The sequence below is a fragment of the Mustela nigripes genome, chromosome 2 (genome assembly GCF_022355385.1).
Source record: "Mustela nigripes isolate SB6536 chromosome 2, MUSNIG.SB6536, whole genome shotgun sequence".
In the NCBI taxonomy this organism is placed as follows: domain Eukaryota; kingdom Metazoa; phylum Chordata; class Mammalia; order Carnivora; family Mustelidae; genus Mustela; species Mustela nigripes.
In genome coordinates this window covers 6,900,123-6,921,841 of record NC_081558.1, presented here as the reverse complement: position 1 = coordinate 6,921,841, position 21,719 = coordinate 6,900,123, and the positions used below count along the sequence as shown (strand labels likewise).

Genomic DNA, 21,719 nt, shown 5'->3' with positions numbered 1-21,719 from the left:
GGGGGGGGGGGGGGGGGGGGGGGGGGGGGGGGGGGGGGGGTCGGGGTACCAGGTGGTGGGTATTGAAGAGGGCACGGATTGCATGGAGCACTGGGTGTGGTGAAAAAATAATGCTACTGTTATGCTGAAAATAAATAAATGAAAAAAAAAATAAAAAAAAGAAATAAGGAAATTGAGAGTAGTCAAAGTTTTGCAGCAATTTGACCCCACTGTGGTACACTAACAGACCATCAGTGGGCTTACAGTTTGCATAGTATGTCTTTGTTATTTGTATTCTTTTCTCTAGCAACTCACTTTTATTATACAAAAGTATCATTCTGAAGGGGGCAAAAGGAAACAAACTAAGCTTGCTCTGGCTCATCCATGAATAATTATACAATCATAACTATGTAAATATTAGTATTAACCCTACCACTATGTGCATTAGTACAGTAATGCCCTGTGATTATATGCTCTATGATAATATCACCCATGATGATATGAATTTGGATATAAAATGTTTGCTGACTAGCTTCTGTCTCCAAAGTAGGCTGACCTTGGATATTCAGTTACTTTGGATTAACTCAACATTATATTGTATGCAATTAAATTTCTGACCCTAAAAAAAAAACAAAACAAAAAAGAAAATGCTTCTATGGACATCAGGGTGCATGCATTCCTTTGAAACAGTATTTTTTTTTGTTTTGTTTTTAATATAATTTTTTATTTTTTATAAACATATATTTTTATCCCCAGGGGTACAGGTCTGTGAATCACCAGGTTTACACACGGCCATACCACCCTGAATGCGCCCGAACTTGTCTGAAACAGTATTTTTTTTTTAAAGATTTTATTTATTTATTTGACAGAGAGAGATCACAAGTAGGCAGAGAGGCAGGCAGAGAGAGAGAGGAGGAAGCAGGCTTCCTGCTGAGCAGAGAGCCTGATGCGAGACTCGATCCCAGGACCCTGAGATCATGACCTGAGCCGAAGGCAGCGGCTTAACCCACTGAGCCACCCAGGCGCCCCTGAAACAGTATTTTTTAAAAAAAGATTTTATTTATTTATTTGACAGAGAGAGAGAGAGAGAGAGAGAGACAACGCAAGAGAGGGAACACAAGCCATGGGAGAAGGAGAGAGAGAAGTAGGCTTCCTGCTAAGCGGGAAGCCTAAGGCAGGACTTGATCTCAGGGCTCAGAGTCATGATCTGAGCTGAAGGCAGATGCCTAACAATTGAGCCACTCAGGTGCCCCATGGATCAGTACTCTTTTGTCTTTTAAATATGCAGTAGTGCAGTTACTTGATCATAGGGTTGTTCTATTTTTAACTTTCTGAGGAACCCCCATACTATTTTCCAGAGTGGCTGCACCAGTTTGCATTCCCGCCAACAGAACATGAGTGTTCCTTTTTCTCCACATCCTCACCAACTCTTGTTTCTTGTATTGTTGATTTTAGCCATTCTGACAGGTATGAAGTAATATCTTACTGTAGTTTTGATTTGCATTTCCCTGATGATGAGCAATTTTTGTCATCTGTATGTCTTTGGAAAATTATCTATTCCTGTCTTCTGTTCATGTTTTAATTAGATTATTTGTTTTTGGGGTGTTGAGTTTCATAAGTTTTTTGCATATTTTGGATACTAACCCTTTATCAGATATGGCATTTACAAATATCATCTCCCATTCCATAGTTGCCTTTAGTGTTGTTGATTGCTTCCTTTGCTTTGCAGAAGCTTTTTAAGTTTTTCCTGGGGTAGACAGGGAATGAATTCAGGTTTGAATGCAGACAGTGAGACTGTTCACAGGCTACCCAGACAGTATTCTCTCCTGCCTAATCAAGTCTCACCTCTCTTTCCTGTTACTCCAGGCAAAGACCTCCGCTCCCTGTGCTTTTCCCGTTTGGCTGTTCATGCTAGAAGATACCAGAGAGCAGTTAGTGTCACCTGCTGCATCAACTGTAGAAAAGATGGCTGGGATGAAGGTAGAGATCATGAAGAGTCAGCTCATGACAATTCAGGGCAGCTCTCTTTCTTGCCTCAGCTATCAGATTTTGCTTCACATTCCACATTCTCCCCAATTCCTATAATTTAGGCCCTCTTGATCTCTAGGGAGATATAGGGTCAGGATATTAGATTCTGTACTTAGGAAATAAGAAACTGTTCCATGATTATCTTAGCAATTTTGGAAAAGACCTCTGGACTTCTGCTTAAATTCTTTGAAGTGCAGGGAAACAGAACAAACCAGTCAGTTCATGCACCTCAGAGACCCACCACTTAATTCTGAATCTTATCTCCTCTACCTTCATCTATATGACACTGGGCTAGTTCTTAATGTCTACAACTGTACTGAGCAAGAATTAAGATGAGCATCTAACATGTGACTAAATTGGTAGATGCATATAGTAAGGATAAGTTAAGTTTTAGGTATTGTTGTGGTTGTTATTGTCATCAAGGATAAGCACCATCTATCCAACTAAAATATCTTGTGATCAGAAGTATCAGTTTTCCCTAGATCCTGAAAGAACTTTTTTTTTTTTTTTGGTCCTTATGCAGGTAGATACTGAGTGTTTGGAAGGAAGCAACTGAATCACAGTCATTTCTGATTTCCCAGAACTTATACTTGTTTGGCACAGTGTAGGCTCCAAGAGCACCAGTGGTCTCTGTTCAATATCGAATGGACCCTTCTTTGGTTCTCAGAAATAGGACAGAGACAGCGTGGGTTCCATGCATTGGGTGCTTTGCTTCCTTCCAATGATGTTTCATAGATCTAGATGAAAAATAAAACAGCGCTTCTCTGTATCTATGCCACAGATTTTCTAAGAGACCTATCATTTTCCACTTAACAGACTCTTCAGTTGAAAATTACTGGCAATTTCCATAAAGATGAAAATTAAAAGAGGAAAAAAAGAGAAATCGAGACAAATCTTACTGCACCTAACTGAGACACATTTAGCCATTTCCACCCTCTCTTTTTCTTTCTTCTTTATTTTTTTTAGAGAAGGAGAGGCAGTGGGGGCCACTCTTGATCTTTCATACCTGAGATCATAACCTGAGCCAAAATCAAGAGTTGGACATTTAACCAATGGAGTCACCCAGGCACCCCAATTTCTATGCATACTTGAGTGAATTTCCTGGGACATGATAGGCTTCTACCTGATAAATAATAAAGTAAAGCTCATTAAAACTTTCTTAGGATTGAGTTTCACCAATAAACCCACCATTCCAGTAACAGCGCCATTCTGATATACAAACCATAAATGAGTATTTATTGGGTGCAAACTTCTTTTAGATGCCACCCGTATCTTGATATAGATGATGTTCTCCCCATTTCTAGATGGAGGATAACAGCACGGAGAGGTTGGGATGTTGACATATTCTCCATGTTTAGTCTGATTCCCATCCCAGGGCTCTGTGCACTCCACCAGTGTAGAATGGTTGCTTTCTTTTCAAGTGTGCTTTAGTTCCAGATGAGCAAACAGAAACAGGACCAACAATCCCTTTTCTTGGGATTCTGTGAGTTCACCTGTGATTAGGGAAATGGGATAACTGGTTCACCAGGGCCTTTATTACATGAATATTATAGATCATAAGATTTTCTATGAATAATAATGCATTTTGCAGCCTATTTTGGAAATCTGTGATGTAAAAATATTATTCCTTAACCAAGATAGGTACTTTCCCATGTATTTATCATGTAAAGACAATTTGAACACAGACTTCAGGGACCATTCTGATTCTATACCTTGATAATAAAAACATGATGTTGATTTTGTCTATACTTTCTATTAGGAAAGCAATAGGATAATTAATAGTAAAATTGTATATATATTGATTTTTTACAATATTATCATCTTTATGTCTATATATTATAGAAATTCTCATTTGTGTAATACAGAGGTGAGCACAGGAATTTTTTAAGGAATATTGTAATAAGGGACATCCAGATAGCTCAGTCATTTACATGTCCAACTCTTGATTTTGGCTCAGGTCATGATCTGAGAGTCCTGAGAGGGAGCCCCTCATTGGGCTCTGTGCTCAGTGTGAGCCAGCTTAAGGATCTCTCTCTCCCTCTACCTCCTTCTGCTTGTACTCTCTTTTTCTGTTTGTCTCAGAATAAATAAATAATTTTTAAAGAAAGGGAATATTGTAATAAGAAATTAAGAGATCATAAAGTTCATCTTTCAGGTAATACTATGCCACTTTTGTAGTGCTTGAAATAGATGGATATACTCCACAGACACTTAAAACACATTGTTGTGGTAAGTGAGAACTCAGGAAACATTATGTGTACTATTATAGTATTAAGTAAGTTTTTAAGAAAACTGTTTATGGATGCATAAATCAATACTAATATTATGAAAACATTGAAATGAAAATACATCTACCACATTCATGACAGTGTTTATCTTTGGGCAACTGAAATGCAGGGGAATGGGATCATGCAGGGAAAGCAAGAAAACTCAGTTTTTACTGGCAACAAATATGAGTTCTGAAGCCAAGTATAACTAGGTATTTCTATGTTTGTATATTTGTATGTTTCTCTAACATTCTTTGGCTCAACGTCTTCATAATGGGTATAATAGAAACAGGTAAATAGCTCAGACAACAATAAGGAAAGAGTTCTAGGAAGAGTTTACAATTGAGAAATGTTGCTGAAGGTACTGGGATGTATGCTGGGAAGTGTGAATTGCTTGAATCAAAATAGGTGCATTTAGCTGAGTGCCTCTATACTTGTTTTGTTTATTCAATACCCTCTTCTTTTTTGAGAGGTGTCCCACCTGCCTGGAACCACAGAATCTAACAGCTGTCTCAGAGTTCCTTCTCCTGGGCCTCTCAGATGATCCAGAACTGGAGCCCATTCTCTTTGGGCTGTTCCTGTCCATGTACCTGGTTACAGTGCTTGGGAACCTGCTCATCATCTTGGCTGTCAGCTCTGACTCCCACCTCCACACGCCCATGTACTTCTTCCTCTCCAACCTGTCCTTGGCTGATATTGGTTTCAGCACCACGACAATCCCCAAGATGCTGGTGAACATTCAAACACACAGCAAGTCTATCACCTATGCAGGCTGCCTAACTCAGGTGTCCTTTTTTATACTGTTTGGGTGTTTGGACAACCTGCTCCTGGCTGTGATGGCCTATGACCGGTTTGTGGCCATTTGTCACCCCCTTAACTATTCAGTTATCATGAGCCCATGCTTCTGTAGCTTGTTGGTCCTGATGTCACTTTTTGGCAGCCTTTTGGAATCTCAGATTCATTTTTTGATGGTGTCCCAACTTACCTTCTGCACAAATGTGAAAATTCATCATTTCTTTTGTGATGCACTTCAACTCTTCCACCTTGCCTGCTCTGATACCTCCATCCACACCATACTAATGTATTTTATGAGTGCCATCTTTGGTGGTGTTCCCCTCTCAGGGATCCTTTGTTCTTATACACAAATTGTTTCCTCCATTCTGAGAATCCCATCCACAGGTGGGAAGTACAAAGCCTTTTCTACCTGTAGCTCCCACCTGTTGGTTGTTTGCTTGTTTTATGGAACGGGCGTTGGAGTGTACCTGAGTTCATCCATCTCCTCCTCCCTCCAGAAGGGTGCAGTGGCCTCGGTGATATACACTGTGGTCACCCCTATGCTGAACCCCTTCATCTACAGCCTGAGGAACAAGGACATCAAGAGGGCACTGTGGGGGACAATCAGCAGAATATTCTAATATCAGCATTTGTCTTAGTTTTCTGGGTTCATAGAACGGGAAAATGCAGGAAATAAACAACAATAAGAAATTCTGAATCTGTAGCTACATGGTATATATACCTATAAGGATCTCTGCTTTTTGTTTATACAACTGTTCCTGTTAGCATAGCTCTAATGGAATTGGGGGATTATTTGGACTTCCCATTTAATTCATAGTCCCTGCAGGATTATGTGTATATCTGTACTCCTCACACGAAAGACCTATGTGGCTGAGAATTAAAGAATGCCTCTGGCCAACAGCCCTCAAGGGGCTCCATCCTTCCAACAGCTATGTGAGTGGGCTTGGAAACAGGTCTTCTCTCAGTCAAAGTTTGAGAGGACTGTAGTTCTGGATGACACGTTGATTGCAATCTTGTGAGATACTCTTGTTTATTTAAGAGAAGTAGCAACTGTATAGTCAAATAATCTTCGACAAAGCAGGAAAAATATACAGGGAAAAAAAGACAGTCTCATCATAAATAGTGCTGGGAAAATTGGGCAGCTATGTATAGAAGAATGAAACTCGACCATTCTCTTACACCATACACAAAGATAAATTCAAAAGGGATAAAAGATCTCAATGTGAGGCAGGAATCCATCAAAGTCCTAGAGGAGAACATAGGCAATAACCTCTTCAACACTGGCCACAGCAACTTCTTTCAAGACATGTCTCTGAAGGCAAAGGTAACAAAAGCAAAAATGAGTTTTTGGGACTTCATCAAGATCAAAAGCTTCTGCACAGCAAAGGAAACAGTCAACAAAACAAAGAGGCAACTCACGGATGGGAGAAGTTATTCGCAAATGACACTACAGACAAAGGGCTGATATCCAAGATCTATAAAGAACTCCTCAAACTCAACACTCAAAAAACTGATAATCCTGTCAAAAAATGGGCAGAAGATATGAACAGACACTCCTCCAAAGAAGACATACAAATGGCTAACAGACACATGAAAAAATGTTCAACATCATTAGCTATCAGGGAGATTCAAATCAAAATCACATTGAGATACCACCTTACACCAGTTAGAATGGCCAAAATTAACAAGACTGTGAACAACATGTGTTGGAGAGGATGTGGAGAAAGGGGAACCCTCTTACACTGTTGGTGGGAATGCAAGTTGGTGTAGCCACTCTGGAAAACAGTGTGGAGATTCCTTAAGAAATTAAAAATAGAGCTACTCTATGACCCTGCAATTGCACTACTAGGTATTTACCCCAAAGATACAGATGCAATGAGAAGAAAGGCCATCTGTGTCACAGTGTTCATAGCGGCAATGGCCACAGTCGCCAAACTGTGGAAAGTACCAAGGTACCCTTCAACCGAAGAATAGATAAAGAAGATATGGTCCATATATACAATGGAGTATTATGCCTCCATCAGAAAAGATAAATACCCAATTTTTGTATCAACATGAATGGGACTGGAAGAGATTATGCTGAGTGAAATAAGTTAAGCAGAGAGAGTCAATTACCATATGGTTTCACTTATTTGTGGAGCATAAGGAATAACACAGAGGACATTGGGAGATGGAGAGAAGTGAGTTGGGGGAAATATGTAGGGGAGACGAACTATGAGAGACTGTGGACTCTGAGAAACAAACTGAGGGTTTTGGAGGGGAGGGGGATGGGGGATAGATAAGCCTGTTAGTGGATATCAAGGAGGGCATGTACTGCAGGGAGCACTGGGTGTGGTGCCTAAACAATAAATTTTGGAACACTGAAAAAAAATTACAAAAAAAAGAGAAGTATCACGTTATAAATAAACGTATAAAAATTAATATTCTAAATACATAGCTACATCAATGAAAGAAAAACTAGGACTTGGACTGTCATTTAAATAAGTGGAAAAAACTTTAAAAAGGGAAATAGGAAGTTCCTTCTAAAACATAAATCTTAACTCAGAAGATGTTTCTGATTCTTGTTATAGAATACTGAATTCTCCCTAATTTATGTGATTGATTTAATGGATTTGCAGATGTCAAAGTCAAAAAGTCTTATATTAAACTGAAAACAAAAAGGGACTCTGTACTTTGTGTTAAGTTGGAAGTCAGAAGCAAGTGTACATATGAGCTTTCTCCTGAGAAGAGAAAGGGCCCAGACCCTTTTAAATACATTCACTTTTCTCTTTTCTTCTTCTGTTATTAGGAAGTCCTTAGAGATTGGGATAACATGCACCGATTTTGCTAATTATGAGCTCTGTGCATTGAGCTCTCAAGGTCATACAGGAATAAATAAATAACCAGTGCCTCCAGCCTTCCTGGTTATAAGCACTGTTAGGTTATAACCACTGTCTTCTCTTCCCAGAGTCATCACCTGCATAACAGGATTCATGCCTGAGCCTGTCTTCTTGCCACTCCTGAAGACAAAGTTTCAGCCATCATCATTCACCAGGCAGGAAATTGGGGTGGATACGAACTCCTAGTCATGACCCAGCAGAGGTACAGCACGGACCAGTGAGTTCCCAGGGAGATGGTGGATGGAAAAGGGACAGCCGAGAACTGCTTCCTCATCAGTTAGACAAGTTGGGGCTGGCCAGGTGGAGGGCAGCAATATGCAAAGTTTCAGCTCAGAGAACCATGAGTTTTATGTTCTTTTTCCTGATGGGGATTTCAGAACTCTCATTCAGAATCTTGCTTTCCTCCAATAACACCATTTCTGGCTTCCATATGCATCACTCACAGGACAGCAGGAGATGGACCTCTCCAAACTTTGCCCTAAGCACTCCAAAATGATGGTGAATATGATGAGATGGTGATCATGATGGTAATGAGGAGAGTAAACCATAATATAAGACTTTATTGAGGGTTTCCTCAGCTGGGCTCTGATCTTTGTGCTATGTAGCTTTTTAATTTTCATTTGCATAATCACCCCCAAGATAGAGTTGCACTGTTGAGGAGAAAAGGACAGCATTCTTACTTAATTTTTACCAGGTCCTGGAATAAAAAGGGGGTGAAGTCAGGTTTGGATTTGAGTAGCAAGACTCTATTCACAAGGCACAGGGTGCAGGCACTGTCTTTCCATACAATTTAGTTTCATGCAGCTAATGAGCCGCTGAAATGTGGGAGGTCCAAATTGAGATGTTCTGTCAGTAGAAAGTGCCAGATTTTGAAAAGGTACAGAAAAGAATGTAAAATATCTCAATTTTGTGTATTAGTGAAATTATAATATGTGGGGGGTAATGTAGTAAAATTTGGTATAGTAAAATTTTTTATTTTAAATAAAAAATATTTTATTTATTTAAATAAAATATTAAAACAAAAAAATCCCCCCAAAGCAACCAACATGCAACCTACATTTCCTTTATCTTTCTAGGTCACTCCAGACAGAATGTCAGCAGGGAAATAACTGAGCCTCATTCATTTCTGATTCCTCAGTACCTCCACTGTGGTTGGCACAGTGTAAGCAACTAATATGTATCTGTTTATATATATAAATTATATATTATATATTCTGAGCTAAAACTTTACATACTTATATATAGATTATATATAAATATATATATAAATAAAGTTTCAGCTTTGCATATATATGCATGCATACATATACATATATATGTATACACACACGCACGCGCGCACACACACACACACACACACCCCATATTGATTACCCTTTGTTAGTTCACAGGAACCCAGTGTAGTCCATATGGCTTCTATATACACTGGGGGCTTTCCCATCTGAGCTTTCATTTCTTCCAAGGATGTCCAGTATGACTGATGAATGGGATTCAGTGGTTTCCCTCCAGCCACTCTTCCAGATTGACAAATCAAATTCATCAAACCCTGAAGAAGGGGCCACAGGAACCCTCAGTTTTGTAGCCAAATTGGACAGAAGTTAGCTAGAGCACGAAGGACCTAGTACTTGTGATTGGCATCTGAAGTGGGGTGGGAGCAGTCTTGTGAGATATCCTGTGGGATTTGTTGCTCCTGGAAGGTAGTGTCCGAATTGAGTTAAATTGTAGGACTTTCAGCTAATGTAGACAACTGCTTAGTGTGGGGGGAAAGCACCACACATTTAATGACCAGGAGTTTCAGAAATGAAATATTCTGTGTAAAAGTAAAGGAGAAACACAAGAGGTGAAAAACTGGGTGGGTTTTATGTATAGAGTACCAAAGACTTAATTCAATTTTAATTTATTACTCATTACGTCAGTATTCATGCCCACTGTGTGTGGTCTTTGAGGGCAAGGTAATAGTTTCAGTGGTGAAGATGAGGACATATTTGTTCTCTGTTCTTATGTTCAAGAACCTCCCCAAGATTCTACAGGCCATCTTGTTTAAGTTTAGTGGGATACCTACCTATTACTGTAATTCAACGCCCAGTAGTGATTGAGGATATGGAGGTTTGTCAATTGGTGCATTTCGGTAGATATTAAAGTTAATTCAGAACCGATGTTGAAGAGATGCAAAAGCACTTTATATTTTTTGTTCTTTAAATTTTAATACATTTCAGACTTTCATCTGGGTTAAATTGTCTACCTCTGTTTCAGTTTTTTGTTTCCTTACCCATATGCAAGTGTCGCTCTTTCTCTTAATTTTTTTAAAAAAATAATTTATTTATTTTCAGCATAACAGTATTCATTATTTTTTCACCCCATTTCTTTATTTTTTATCCCTGGATATATTTCAAGGGGGTCCTCTCTATCTTGCTCATATTTGTAAATTTCTTTCTCCAGAGAGCTTCAAGCCAGATCTACAGGGTGAGGGATGTCCTCCATGATGGTGATTGTTTCTTGGGGTTTATATACCCTGTGCTTAAATCGGGTTTGAATTAACCTATTTACTGTAATACTGAGGTACTACATATGTTTCTCCCTATAAGTCCGGGGATGTGGATCTTTGTTGCAGCAAAACTGGGGCAACAGGAGCAGCAGAGGTATTGAAAGGTTCCAGCTTATTTTTAGGTATGCAGACCTCAGCAAGACACACAATGACTGCTTTTCTCCTCATCCTTTCCTCCCTCTTTTTCTCACTCCACTATTCCCTCTCTTTCCCTTCCAATGAAATTGTTTCATGAATAACCACCTAATGGACCTAGATCTTGCACAGTGTTTCCCCTGAACAGCCTTGGAGGACAATGCTTGGTTGAAACACACAACCAGTTAGGGTAAAAGCCTTTCCCTGACTCCAGTGTCCGTTACAGCTTCATTCAAAGACATATGGATAGGTTTAGGACAAGACACAAGACCCAGGGCCACATTAAGAAAAAAACCCAATCCCATTTCTTGTCTCTAACAGCCGAATAATTATTGAAATTTCCAAATTAGGTAATTTAGATCTATAAGAAAAGATTGGAAGGGCTTAAGAAATTCATCACAGCACAGCCCAGTCGAGATTGCAGACTTCATGCTTGCCAGCAGGCAGGAGAACCGGTGAGTAGTAGGCCAGAGCAGGAGAAGAAAGACCTTGTGTGGTGATGGTCATCGTCTCATGACCCACTCACTGCATCAAATAGAACACTCTGCAGAAATACGATGGGTTTCTATTCAGGATGTTGAATCTGATAATGCCACACATACTGGAGGGTATAAAAAGTTTTATTCCTTGTATGAAGACCTTCCTGTCTAGAGAGAGCATTGCAGGCTTTCTACATTGGTCTTTCTACATTGCTTATGAGGTTTAATGTCTCAATGTCACCAAAGGAGGAAGAATCCAGACTTGTTTGCTTCCTTGTTTTTTTCTTTGAATTGAGATATAATTGACATATAATTATATTAGTTTCAGTGTACAACATAATGATTCAAAATTTACACATGTTACACAATGATCATCACAAATCCAATTAACATCCATCACCATACGTAGCTGCAAAATTTTTTTCTTATAATGAGATCCTTTTTTTTTTTTTAAAGATTTTATTTATTTATTTGACAGAGAGGAATCACAAGTAGATGGAGAGGCAGGCAGAGAGAGAGAGAGAGGGAAGCAGGCTCCCTGTTGAGCAGAGAGCCCGATGCGGGACTCGATCCCAGGACCCTGAGATCATGACCCGAGCAGAAGGCAGCGGCTTAACCCACTGAGCCACCCGAGATCTTTTTTTTAAATTTATTTTTTATTTTCAGCATAACAGTATTCATGATTTTTGCACCATACCCAGAGCTCCATGCAATACATGCCCACCTTAATACCCACCACCTGGTACCCCGACCTTCCACCCCCCGCCCCTTCAAAACCCTCAGATTGTTTTTCAGAGTCCATAGTCTCTCATGATTCACCTCCCCGTCCAATTTCCCCCAACTCCTTTCTCCTCTCTATCTTCCCATGTCCTCCATGATATTTGTTATGCTCCACAAATAAGTGAAACCATATGATAATTGACTCTGTCTGCTTGACTTATTTCACTCAGCATAATCTCTTCCAGTCCTGTCCATGTTGCTACAAAAGTTGGGTATTCATCCTTTCTGATGGAGGCATAATACTCCATAGTGTATATGGACCACATCTTCCTTATCCATTTGTCTGTTGAAGGGCATCTTGGTTCCATAGTTTGGTGACTCAAGAAATTAAAAATAGAACTTCCCTATGACCCTGCAATTGCACTCCTGGGTATTTACCCCAAAGATACAGATGTCGTGAAAAGAAGGGCCATCTGTACCTTCTTGTTTCTTTAGCCCAGTCTTTCCATGGTGGATGCACTTTGAAATAGGTGAATGGAGCAAAGACAATGAGAAAATAGTTCTAGGAAGAATGTGTTGCCACCACTGAGAAATTTTGCTAGATTTTCCTCAAGTGTGAATACTTTATTAATGAATTGCTTGAATCCAAAGTATAGACACACTGATGGGTACTAGTATACTTGTTTCCTTTACTTAAAGTCTCATTTTGGGTGCCCGGGTGGCTCAACTGTTTAAGCAACTAACTTTGGCTCAGGTCATGATCCTGGAGTCCCAGGATCATGTCCCTCATTGGGTTCCCTGCTCAGGGTGGACTCTACTTCTCCCTCTGACCCTCCTGTCTCTTGGTTCTCTCTCTCTCTCTCAAATAAATAAATAAAATCTTAAAAAAAACCCTCTCATTTATTTCCCAAAAGCTGTCTCTGCTATGTGGAACCCCAGAATCTAACAAGTGTCTTGGAATTCCTCCTCCTGGGGTTCTCAGATGATCCAGAAGAGCAGCCTGTAATCTTCAGCCTGTTCCTGTCCATGTATCTGGTCACCATGCTAGGGAATCTACTGATCATCCTGGCCATCAGCTCTGACTCCCGTCTTCACACCCCCATGTACTTGTTCCTCTCCATCCTGTCCCTGGCTGACATCGGCTTCACTTCTACCACGGTCCCAAAGGCGATTTTGGACATTAAAACTCGTAACAGAGTTATCTCTCGTATGGGCTGCCTGATTCAGTTGTCTTTTTTTATTCTTTTTGGATGTTTGGACAGTGTACTCTTAACCGTGATGGCCTATGATCGGTTTGTAGCTATTTGTTATCCTCTGCACTACTCAGTCATCATGAATGCTCGCCTCTGTAGCCTGCTCATTCTGGTGTCTTTTTTGATCAGCCTTCTGGACTCTCAGCTTCACTGCCTCATGATGTCACAGCTTAACTTTTGCATAAATGTGGAAATTCCTCATTTCTTCTGCGACATTCCTCAGCTCCTCAGACTTTCCTGTAATGGTACTTCCACCAATAAATTATTCCTGTATTTTGTTGGTGCCATCTTTGGTGGTATTCCAGTCTCAGGGATCCTTTTCTCTTATACACGAATTGTTTCTTCCATTCTGAGAGTCCCAACCACAGGTGGGAAGTACAAAGCCTTCTCCACCTGTGGCTCTCACCTGTCAGTTGTTTGCTTATTTTATGGAACAGGTCTTGGGGTGTACCTCAGTTCAGCTGTCTCACATTCTTCCAGGAAGGATGCAGTGGCCTCCGTAATGTATGCTTTAGTTGTTCCCATGCTGAATCCCTTCATTTACAGCCTGCGGAATGGGGATGTCAAGAGGGCTTTGCAGAGGCTCCTCAACAGAACAGTCTAGTCTTTGACTCCCTTTTTTGTCTGTTAATTATACATAATTGCAAAACCAAACATACGGAATTGGCAAACATGCCTCTTTGGGCATATAATTTTGGTAGCTCATGGTTCCCATTCCTCCTGATTTGTCATATCTAAATATTGCTTATCTTGGCACATCTTTGATGGAATTAAGGGAATATGCTGGGACTCTATGTATGGCAAAATCACTGCACAATTGAATCTTATTAACCTGTGGAATTTTCTGTATTTGTAACCTATGACCCAGGTATCCTGTAGAAATTCAAACTGTCCTTTAAGATATATTCTCTGGAATACTACTCAGCCATCAAAAAAATGAAATTTTGCCACTTGCAAATATATGGGTGGAACTAGAGGGTGTTATGGTAAGGGAAATAAGTCAATTAGAGAAAGACAATTATCATATGATCTCACTGGTATGTGAAATTTAAGAAACAAAAGAGAGTATCATAGAAAAGAGGAAAAAATGAAACAAGATGAAATCAGAGAAGGAGAAAAACCATAAGAGACTCTTAATTATAAGAAACAAACTGAGGTGCAAAAAATAATGAATACTGTTATGCTGAAAATAAAAAAAATTTCTTTAAAGTTAAAAAAAAATAAAAAAATAAAGTCTTAAAAAAAAGAAACAAACTGAGGGTTTCTGAAGGGGAGGGGTTGGGGTAACTGGGTGATGGACATTCAGGAGGGCATGTGATGTAATGAGCACTGAGAATTACTTAAGACTGATAACTCACTGACCTCTATCTCTGAAATCAATTATACATTATATGTTAATTGATTGAATTTAAATAAAAAAGAAAATATTCTCTCACCCGTTTTTACTGTCATGTCTATTTCCCATAAAACTTTGGCTTTGATCAAATCTATTGATGCAGGTTGTGTGAGAGAATGTATGTCACTGGTTCTCAATCTTGGCTTCATGTTTGAAACATCTGGTACACTTTAAAAATCCTGATGCCTGAGTCCCACCACAACCAATTAAGATTTAATAGGACTGGGGAGTAAAAAGAACTTGATTGGTTTTTAAAATTTTTAAAATTTTTTTATAAACATATAATGTATTATTAGCCCCAGGGGTACAGGTCTGTGAATCGCCATGTTTACACACTTCACTGCCCTCACCATAGCACGTACCCTCCCCAATGTCCATAACCCCATCACCCTCTCCCTACCCCCCTCCCACCAGCAACCCTAAGTTTGTTTTGTGAGATTAAGAATCTTTTATGGTTTGTCTCCCTCCCAATCCCATCTTGTTTCATTGATTCTTCTCCTACCCCCTAACTGCCCCGCACCCCACACCATTGCATCTCCACTTCCTCATATCAGGAAAATCATATGATAGTTGTCTTTCTCCAATTGACCTATTTTGTTAAGCATAATACCCTCTAGTTCCATCCATGCCATCACAAATGGCAAGATGTCATTTCTTTTGATGGCTGCATAGTATTCCATTATATATATATACCACTTCTTTATCCATTCATCTGTTGATGGACATATTGGTTCTTTCCATAGTTTGGCTATTGTGGACATTGCTGCTATAAACATTTGGGTGCACATGCCCCTTCGGATCACTATGTTTGTATCTTTAGGGTAAATACCCAGTAGTGCAATTTCTGGGTCATAAGGTAGCTCTATTTTCAACTTTTTGAGGAACCTTCATGCTGTTTACCAGAGTGGTTGCACCAGCTTACATTCCCACCAACAATGCAGGAAGTTTCCCCTTTCTCCACACTTGACTGATTTTTTAACAGCACTCCAGGTCAATCTAATGTGTAGCCAAGGTGGAGGAGTTTTGAATTTTGTCAGAACTTTCATCCAAAAATAAGTTGCATGTGTTTGTTCTTCATGGTCAAACCCTGAACATCTCAAAGCAATCAGAGGTCAGAAAGGAGGAGATATGAAAGAGTTTTCTATAACAATAACAACAATAACAATAACAATAACATTTCTATAACATGGGGAGATGGAGAGGAGAAGGGAGTTGGGGTAAATTGGAAGGGGAGGTGAATCATGAGAGACTATGGACTCTGAAAAAAAATCTGAGGGTTTTGAAGGGGCGGGGGGTGGGAGGTCGGGGTACCCGGTGGTGGGTATTATAGAGGGCACAGATTGCATGGAGCATTGGGTGTGGTGCAAAAATTATGAATACTGTTATGCTTAAAATAAAAAATAAATTTAAAAAAATCTTTAAAAAATTTAAAAAAATTTATTTATTTGTCAGAGAGAGAGAGAGAGAGAGAGCGAGAGCACAGGCAGGCAGAGGGGCAGGCAGAGGCAGAGGGAGAAGCAGGCTCTCCGCTGAGCAAGGAGCCCAATGTGGGGCTCGATCCCAAGACTCTGAGATCATGACCTGAGCTGAAGGCAGATGTTTAACCCACTGAGCTTCCCAGGTGCCCCATAAATAAAATCTTTTAAAAAAAGGTTAATGTAATGATATCTCTTGGTCAAGGGTACACAGTTGAGGTTTCAAGTAGTGGTGATATTTCCAGTGACTGTGTGGTTCTAATTGTGCCTGTAGATTAAGTCACCTAAGCCATTATGGATAAATTTAACTCTGATCCTCATTTTCATTACTCAAGGATAGTGAAGGACCATGTCCTCAGCAAAGGAGAGATCATTATTTTCACTAGTAACCCCCTCATTAGGATTCCACTTTGTCACCATGCTTTCTTCCCTCATGATCAGTCATCTTTGGGTCCTTCCATCTTCTGCTACACAACCAGGAACCCATGTACATACCAGTCGTTCCTTTACAGATGCTGCACATAGTTTCTGAGGTAGCAATCTAGACTTTTGGAAATGCTGTCTAACAACGGGTTTAATTTGCTCTGTCTTTATACTAAGCAAATAGGCTGCCAACCTCACTGACAATGAACTTAATATTGGATAGGCTCTTCCTGCTATAAAGTGACCTCAGTTTAATATAATTTTCCTCCTGTTCAAGAATTTTAAAACATCTCAACACTCACACCTCCTTCTCCAATCCTCTATACTCCTGTCATTTGGTCATTTGGGCTCTCTAAAATTTTCCTCTGTCATTTATGTACACCTACATAAGCACTATTTCTTACACACTCAATTTAATTGGGTAAATACGGAAGTTTTCTTCACATCAGTTAATGAGAAATCAAACTCTGAGTTTGTCTTTTAGTCAAGCCTCGAGATCATCCAAATTTTGAATGTAGAGATCTCTGATAACCACTGAAGTATTTAAGCAAGTGATAAGTCACGAGATAAGTATGTAAAAATAAACAATTGTCTAATATAATAACACACATCACTGAATAGAAAAATTAAAACCTGAGCTGTCTCTCAAAACTGCAAAAACCATACATCTCCAATGCACAAATTCCAACCCCCAAACTGGGAGTATAGAAAGAAAAACAGAAAGTTCTCCTTAGAGACATATATTTTAACTGAGAAAATAGAAATTCAATAAGATTCCTGGTAACAAATATCATGGAGGACAAGGGACGTTAGAGAGGAGAAGGGAGTTGGGGGAAATTGGAAGGGGAGGTGAATCATGAGAGACTATGGACTCTGAAAAACAAACTGAGGGTTTGAAGTGGCGGGGGGGGCGGGAGGTTGGGGTACCAGGTGGTGGGTATTATAGAGGGCATGGATTGCATGGAGCACTGGGTGTGGTGAAAAAATAATGAATACTGTTTTTCTGAAAATAAATAAATTTAATTAAAAAAAGATTCCTGGTATAGAAGACCAAATTCTCTCTAAATTACATGATTAAGTCAGTGGCTGTACAGATATAAAAGTCATAGGTTGCTCTCTGTAGTTGAAAAAAATGCATCTGAATTTTATGTTGAGATAAGTAACTTGGAAGTCAGAAATGAGGAATAGAAGTCAGCTTCTTCCTGAGAAGAGGATGTGGTCTAGATACTACTGCCAACCCAGTACATTCACTTTTCTCCATCAATTAATAATAGCAAGTCCTTAGAGATTGGGAGAACATGGACCAATCTGGCTAATTATGTGCCAAGCGCTTTGAGCCCTCAACTGTAAACAATCAGCCTGTGCTTTCCAGCCTTTTAGTTGTTGGTGCCAGGTCAGTAGGCTCCATACATGAGTCTCCTCCTCCTGGAGCCGTCTGCTTGAGGACACCCATACCAGCATCTGCTTCCTGCCAGCCCTGGAAACAAAGCCTCAGTCCTCATCCTGCTAAAGACAGGGGAGAGGCAGCCAGCTCTGTCATCCTCCATCCTCCTCCAGCAGAGACACAGTACAGACCAGTGAGTATGAAGTAGAGTGGGAGTGACTGAATGCAGCAGTGACAGGGAGAGCATTGTTCCCTCCTCAGCAACCATTGGGACAGTTGGGATAAGCAGACAGGAGGGGACCAAAATGCAAAGATTCAATGCCAAACCCTGTGAAGACCTAGTGTTGTTGGTTCTGGCAGGCACCATAGAACTCTTATTTAGATTTCTATTTTTGTCTCTTGCTAGTTCTTTTTCTCCTGGGCATCTTCCATCAGAACAGGAAAGAGGTCCTTTTTAACTGTTCCCTAAGTCCTCCAAATGGTCCTGAAGGTGATGATAATGGTGAGGGTGGAAATGATATCAGTAAACACAATGTTGTAAACCATTAGCTTGGGACTCCATGTGCCAGACACTGAGATGAATTTTCTACCTAGTTTGCAAACTTTTATCTGCATTGCCACCCCCGGAAAGATAGCAGCATGTATTATCATCATTTCAGAGTTAAGGATAGGAGCATATTATTTTTTTTCACTTCCTGATTTTATTTATTTTTTTGTTCAACTCACCTTTTTAAAAAAAAAAAAAACTTATTTCTTTTCAGCGTAACAGTATTCATTGTTTTTGTACCACACTCACCTTTTAAAAATTTTTTTTGTTTAAATTACAGTTAGGAGAAGGGAGGGAAAAATGAAGGGGTGTGGGAATCAGGAGGGAGTTGAAACATGATAGACTGTGGACCCCAGGAAACAACCTGAGGGTTTTAGAAGGGAAGAGGTAGGGGATGGAATAGCCTGGTGGTGGGTTTTAAGGAGGGCATGTATTGCACGGAGCACTGGGTGTTATATGCAAATAATGAACCATGGAACATTACATCAAAAACTAGTGATATACTGCATGTTGACTAACATAATAAAAAAAATAAATTGCAGTTAGTTAACATACAGTGTACTATTAGTTTCAGTTGTACAATATGTTGAGTCAACACTTCCATATATCACCCAGTGTTCATCAGGACAAGTCCCTCCTTAATCCCTTCACCCATTTCACCCATCCTCCCAACCACCTCCCCTCTGGTAACCAACACTTTGTTAGGAGTCTGTTTCTTGGTTTTCCTCTCTCTTTCTCTCCCCCCCCCCTTCCTTTGCTAGTTTGTTTCTTAAAATCCACATATGAGTGAAATCATATGGTAGTAGTTAGTCTTTTTCTGACTGACTTCTTTTGCTTAGTATAATACTCTCTAGCTCCATTGCAAACCTCATTCCTTTGATGGCTGACTAGTATTCTATTGTATACTTACAGCACATCTGCCTTGTCCATTCATCAGTCGATGATGAATGGGCTGTTTCCCAACAACACTGTTGTTGATAATGCTGTTATGAACATTAGCGTGCATGTATCCCTTTGAATCAGTAATTTTTTTTAGATTTTATTTATTTATTTGACAGAGAGAGAAAGAGAGAGAGAAAGCAAGAGAGGTAACACAAGCAGGGGGAATGAGAGAGAGAGAATGCAGGACTTGATCTCAGGACTCAGAGATCATGACCTGAGCAGAGGGCAGATGCTTAATTATTGACCCACCCAGTTGCCCCATGGATCAATATTTTTGTGTCTTGTAAATACCTACTAGTGCAGTTACTGGATCATAGGGTAGTTCTATTTATAACTTTCTGAGGAACCTCCATACTGTTTTCCAGAGTGGCTGCACCAGTTTGCATTCCCGCCAACAGAACACGAGTGTTCTCTTTCCTCCACATCCTCACCAACTCTTGTTTCTTGTATTGTTGATTTTAACCACTCTGACAAGTGTGAAGTAATATCTTACTGTAGTTTTGATTGCATTTCCCTGACAATGAGCAATGTTGGCCATCTGTATGTCTTCTATGGAAAATTATCTATTCATATTTGAATAGATACAATAGTTTTCTTGAATTATTTGTTCATTTTAATTGGATTATTTGTTTTTGGGCTGTTGAGTATCATAAGTTCTTTTTTTTTCATTTATTTATTTTCAGCATAACAGTATCATTATTTTTTTTTACCACACCCAGTGTTCCATGCAATCCATGCCCTCTACAATACCCACTACCTGGTACCCCGACCTCCCACACCCCCATCACTTCAAACCCCTCAGATTGTTTTTCAGAGTCCATAGTCTCTCATGATTCACCTCCCCTTCCAATTTACCCTGACCCCCTTCTCTCTAACTCCCCATGTCCTCCATGCTTTTTGCTATGCTCCACAAATAAATGAAACCATATGATAATTGACTCTCTCTGCTTGACTTATTTCACTCAGCATAATCTCTTCCAGTCCCGTCCATGTTGCTGCAAAAGTTGGGTATTCATCCTTTCTGATGGAGGCATAATACTCCATAGTGTATATGGACCACATCTTCCTTATCCATTTATCCGTTGAAGGGCATCTTGGTTCTTTCCACAGTTTGGCGACCGTGGCCATTGCTGCTATAAACATTGGGGTACAGATGGCCCTTCTTTTCACTCCATCTGTGTCGCCCTCGGCCCGCAAGGATGACAATGAGCCTGGTATGGTGTTAATGCTTCATTTCCGTTTATTTAATCAACTTCCTTAGCTTATATACAGCAGGGTGACCAATAAGGGGCCAAGCAATGGGGAGAGCCAATGAGAGTCCTGTTACTATGCTGATTAAATTTGATACAGCCAATAACTATGTCCTCCTTTAGGTGGGCTTCACCAGAAAGTTCATTGTATACTTGCAGCGTATTTTGCTAGCAGTGAGCCAAGCGCCTTCTTGTAATGGCGGGGATTTTACCGGCTGGAGGCAGTCCCTGACATCTCCCCCTCTTTTGTTTTATGGCAGAGTTCGTGCCTGTCTTAGGTCGTCAGTAGCAGAAAACATCCTTACCCATCATCAGACACAAGATATCGATGATCTCTGTCCTGTCTTAGGTTGGTATGTTTCTCTACTGATCTTACCCGTCTTTGACTACCGATCTAGCATGCTTAGCCATATCTGGGGATATGTCCCAGCCTCTATTGACATAAAGGCTTGTACTATAGCTTGGCTCTGCTCTCGCTGCTGTGTTCTCCATTGGTGAACGTTTCTGAATAGAAGCAGAATGCCAATAAGGAGGAGGACAAGATGACCAATTGTACCAGCCCATTTTTTGGTGAACTGGAACATATTGCTGAATGTTGGAAATAGCTCTGGAAGGGAAGCTGGTTGCACACGCATACTATTTACTCGAGTTATGTCAGCCAGAAGGATTCATGTGAAATTTTGAAAATCGTCAGACCAAGCACCCTTCAAATACTAAGAGAGCTATTGGGAGGAATTGCTGGCCTTATTAAATTGAGAGAATTTTACAGGGGTAACACAAAGCACAGAAAAAGGAACAATAGAACCAACACTCAGTATATCAGCTAGTGAAGAATGGGGGTAAGATAAAGGAAGAATTAGTTAAAGGTAAAGAATAGGGCCAAGCCTTCAGAATAGCCCATAATTCACGTGTCGCCGTTGGGGGAATTAGGAATATCAGAGTCCCCTATGACAGTAGGAGGATCAAGGCTTCCCCTGTCCTCATCCTCATTCTCAGGGGCCTTCCAGACCAATCTCTCTGGAATCCAAATCGGCACTTCTTTGTCCTGTGGGAAAACACAAACGGAGCCTCTGCTCCAGATTAATACAGGATCCGGGCCTTTCCATTGTCCTGTAAGGATATCCTTCCAAAGAACTAAGGGGCTTGGGGGAAGAATCCATACGGGCTGAATGCCTTTCAGCTGCTGCTTGACCGTTTTTATCGAGCGTCAAAAAATTTAAAA

General features: G+C 40.1%; 2 protein-coding genes across 2 annotated transcripts in view; both read left to right on the top strand.

Annotated features, from left to right (window-relative positions):
* Positions 1-5,689, top strand: part of LOC132009620 (olfactory receptor 7E178-like) — a 7,172-nt gene extending 1,483 nt beyond the window's left edge. The window contains exons 2-3 of the mRNA XM_059387651.1: positions 1,846-1,959; positions 4,698-5,689. Coding sequence (XP_059243634.1) covers positions 1,846-1,959; positions 4,698-5,689 — 1,106 coding nt within the window. The remainder of the gene's footprint in view (positions 1-1,845; positions 1,960-4,697) is intronic.
* A 7,068-nt stretch (positions 5,690-12,757) lies between these two features.
* On the top strand, positions 12,758-13,684 carry LOC132010942 (olfactory receptor 7E178-like). The gene has a single exon (XM_059388939.1). It carries the CDS (start codon positions 12,854-12,856, stop codon positions 13,682-13,684), a length of 831 nt encoding a protein of 276 aa, XP_059244922.1. The 5' UTR covers positions 12,758-12,853.
* Positions 13,685-21,719: the final 8,035 nt, after the last annotated feature.